Source organism: Micropterus dolomieu, linkage group LG02 (genome assembly GCF_021292245.1).
Source record: "Micropterus dolomieu isolate WLL.071019.BEF.003 ecotype Adirondacks linkage group LG02, ASM2129224v1, whole genome shotgun sequence".
Lineage (NCBI taxonomy): Eukaryota > Metazoa > Chordata > Actinopteri > Centrarchiformes > Centrarchidae > Micropterus > Micropterus dolomieu.
In genome coordinates, this window is record NC_060151.1 from 21248333 (window position 1) to 21252430 (window position 4098).

The window sequence follows — 4098 nt, forward strand, 5'->3', positions numbered from 1 at the left end:
AAGGTATATTTGTTGGTCCTCCTCAGCCCAAAAGATAAATTTAGCTGCACCTGTGGCTTTTGGTTCTCCACTAACCAACAAAGTCTTCATGGAAGGATGGAGTTGTAAGTAGCAATAGTAAATATCTCATTAGTGATTACAATAATATAAAAAATATGATCAACACAGACTTGGTTTCTATATTTCCTTTAAAACTAAAGCCAGTAATAATACCACATTGTAAAAATACTATCTTGAAAATGAGTATAATCAAGAAAATGCACTTAAATATTACAAGTAAAAGAACTCAATGCAGAAAATACTTTGTTTAAATAGTTTAAAGTAAAAGCAGCAAATCTTTACATTTGTGAAGCTCAAACCATGAAATGTTTTTACATGGAAAATTACTTTTTTTTTTTTTTTATCACCAATTGTTTCAGATGTATAAACTGTTGGGGAGATTAATTTTTAGCATAACATTTTACAAACTCTTCATGTCTTTTTGTTTGTGTGTGTAAAAATCTTAATGTGTAAAGTAACTAAAGTTGTCAGATAGCCTAAATGCAATAAAGTAGAAGTGCCTCACATTTTTACTTGCGTAGTCTACAGTACTTGAGTTAATGTACTTATTTCTTTTAATAAAACAGTGGCTATTTATCATCGCAACATAGTGTTGCTTCTTCAAATTGCGAAATGTATGCTGAGGGTAAGAGGAAGTTCCAAGTGTCAGGTTTGTCACCAAGCATCACATGTCTCTGCCAAAGAAGATAGTTGAGGGGTTTCTCGCTTTTACAGAAACCACACAGGAAAACATCCCTTCGGGTGATATGCTTCTTCACAGAATAGATTACCTTAAATTGCCCTCTCAGTAAGTGGAAGTCAACATTTTCTTTATAATTTCTGCATATTTACTAAAAATGTTACAATGAAGATTACATAGGCCTATTGCATTTGTATGTTTTTTTTAAAGATTGTTCTCTAGGAATATGTTTCCTAACTTCCTACACTTTACAGTTGTAAAATATTTACTTGTGTCAAAATGAATGTGGTTTTTATTCAAATTTAATGAATTAATATACTTCACTTTACAGATTTTGGACCGTACAAACTGAGAAAGAAGCTCGATCACAAAATGCAGCTGAATTACTCTCATTGTGAGCGGTTTCAAACGGCCCTGCTGCCCTCAGTGTACGGAGTTGAGTTCATTGTAGCCCTGGCAGGAAACGTGTTCGCTCTGTGGCTACTTGTAGTCAGAGAGAGAAAGAACTGGCACACTGGCGTTGTGCTGTCGTGTAACCTGGCCATCAGTGACCTGCTGTATGTCATGAGCCTGCCTTTGCTGATCGCCTACTACTCACTGGAGAAACACTGGATATTTGGCAACGCTGTGTGCAAAATAGAGAGGTTTCTTTTCACCTGCAACCTCTATGTGAGCATCTTCTTCATCATGGCAATAAGTGTGAACCGATGTGTGGCCCTCGCTTGTCCCTTCTTTACACGATCCCGTGTTCGGACTGCCCATGCCAAGGCCGTCAGTGTCGTCATCTGGATTGTTGTAGGAGTAATTTCCTGCCCTGTGTTGAAATTTGCCTCTGTTTGCCCTAATGCGGACAAAAATAACTGTGTGTCATTCTGTAACGAGACTCAGCGAAGCCCTCACTTCACTTACAAAATGTTTCTTGCTGTGTTTGGGTGTCTTGTTCCCTTCCTGGTTACTTTCACGTCTTACTGTGTGGTGATTTGGGTGGTGTGGAAAAATGTCAGTATAACCACGCTGGAGAAACGTAAGGTAGCCCTGTTGGTCACATCAGTGCTTGTGCTGTATGCCATTTCGTTTGTGCCTTACCACATATTTCAGATATATCTCTTCCATCCGAAACGCGTCAGTGCCTGTTGGGTCTACAAGATGTACCAAGTGTGTAAAGGACTGGCAACTCTGAACATGTGCATCCATCCAATCCTTTACATGGCTGTGTCTGACAGTATAAGAGTAGCTTGTTGTGGGAAGAGCCCAGAGGACAACACCGGGGGAGTAATGAGAAAGTAGAGCTTCCTCTTTTCAGCTTGCAAAATTTTATTTCTACACAGACTTGTTTTTGTTATTTCTGAAAGTTATTTTTCTATTATTACCATTTGTAATAAAGACTTCTTTGTTTGCTGCAGTGTGCCTGCTTTTAATTTGAAACATCTTAAAATCCTTCTGTTTAACTTAATGTCTGAATCAGCCCGCATCATTATCAGAAAGTGAGATTGGAGAGTTGTTATTCTATACTGAGCCAAAACAGAATACTAGTTGCTGTATAATATTACGCAGGCATTTAGCTTCATTGCAGAGGAATCCCCACTAAAATAAACACAGGGGATTTTGTCTGTAACCGACACAATAACATAAAATTGCATCAGGTATATTTGATAAAAAGATTCAAACCAGTTCTGAGGAAGTGGTTGACCGCCACAGAACGTGTGGGCAGGAGCAGTTCTTATTTTTTTCCAGCAGCCTATAACTTTATAGGCTTTTTAGAATCAGAATCAGAAGGAGCTTTATTGCCAAGTAGTGTTTTACACATACGAGGAATTTGCTGTGGTGATAAGGTGCTGCACGCAGACCATACAGAAACATACAGATGACATAAATAGATGTAGAAATATACAAATATGGAATAAACAAATGAAAGTTATATGAGAATAATAGAATAGAGAAAAATACTATTTTCAAACAACGTGGCAGATATCGACATGCGCATTGCTCTGGTTTGTGTTGTGCAGACATATTGCAATGGAAGAGGATGTTGTGTGCATATTTATATATAAATTGACAATATGAAAAATAAATATAACAATAAAACAACTGTGGTGTCCGAACAATAATGCTGCGATGATGTGTTGAGAAGAAATCCGCTTGACACTGTTCTTGATCATAAAAGTTTATTACATCAAGGAGGTGTCATCAATTACAAGCTCTGCAGCAGCTTGGAGAGTGACCCAGCCCGATGACCACTCTGTCTCTCTGTACATCAAACACAGCTTATATAGGACATGTTTAGGTATCTGTTAGATACCATATAAGGGTCTGAGTCTCCACCTAACCACTAACCTCTGCTCTATCCAGCTGCTACAGTGCTATGTTAAACTGTTATGCGTCAAATGCACATGTTATACACCATAGAACAACGATTAACAATTAACAAATATGTGCAATGTGCCAGGTTCGTCCATGATATGAAATTAAGTGATATTTACATGTGCAGAGAAAGCATGGGTAAAAAGTATTCTTCAATCTACAACACAAAAGCATGCTTTTGATAAAGATAAAAAAAAACTATTTTGTGCAGCAAAACGTTTTAGTAGTTTAAAAAAAAAAACAAAAAAAACCTCTACCTTATAGGTTAAGAATGCCTGAATGAAACCAGAGATGAAACCCACAAACCTTTTCTCAGTTTTGTGTTTTCACAAGCATTCAATTTTTGGTTGTGCTCTGTCACTTTTCCTTAAACATTGAAGTTCTAGGTTACAATGTCGGACATTCATTATACAAAGACAAAAGATCATATATGATTAGCCTACACATTATTTCCCCCCTACAGCCATTAAAACTTAGTTTGAAACTATGTTGGTGAAGATAAAGGGACGTGCACAGGGGGGTTGCTCTGGTTGCCCGGGCAACTGCCCGTTTGCCTTTCCTGACTCAAGTTGCCCTTCCGACTCGCCCTTCCGAGAAAAAAAAATAAAATAAAAAAATAATCGCGATCGCAAAGCCTCATTCACTTCCATTCGGGCACCGAAAGTGAAAGTCAGTAGGGGAAGGGCAAACTCTGTTTAAGTGGCTGCACTGCTGCAGCGCTGCCTGCACGTCAGTCGATTCTGTTCCCTACCGGAATTCCTGTTTCCTTCCTTTATGCAATCATACTACAACAAATCATGCGTAGTTTTGCCCAGTTACCATACGTGATACGTACCAACAGAAGTGAATACGAGATAGAAGCGCAACTGAATGTACGGGAAGCCAAAAGGTTAAAAAAGGATTGTATTTTTTTCCGAAATCTAAGCGTTTTTTTATTTAATATTTTATTAGAAGCGAGTTTTCCCCATCTGTCAATTCAATCTAGATTATTTATTTTC

The 4098-nt window shown here is 37.8% G+C and overlaps 1 protein-coding gene across 1 annotated transcript; it reads left to right on the top strand.

Moving 5' to 3' along the window:
• Positions 1–760: 760 nt before the first annotated feature.
• Positions 761–2141, top strand: p2ry11 (purinergic receptor P2Y11). The gene is made up of 2 exons (XM_046041205.1): positions 761–847; positions 1071–2141. The coding sequence occupies exon 2, from the start codon at positions 1112–1114 to the stop codon at positions 2024–2026; it is 915 nt and encodes a 304-aa protein (XP_045897161.1). The 5' UTR covers positions 761–847; positions 1071–1111; the 3' UTR covers positions 2027–2141.
• The last annotated feature ends 1957 nt before the right edge of the window (positions 2142–4098 follow it).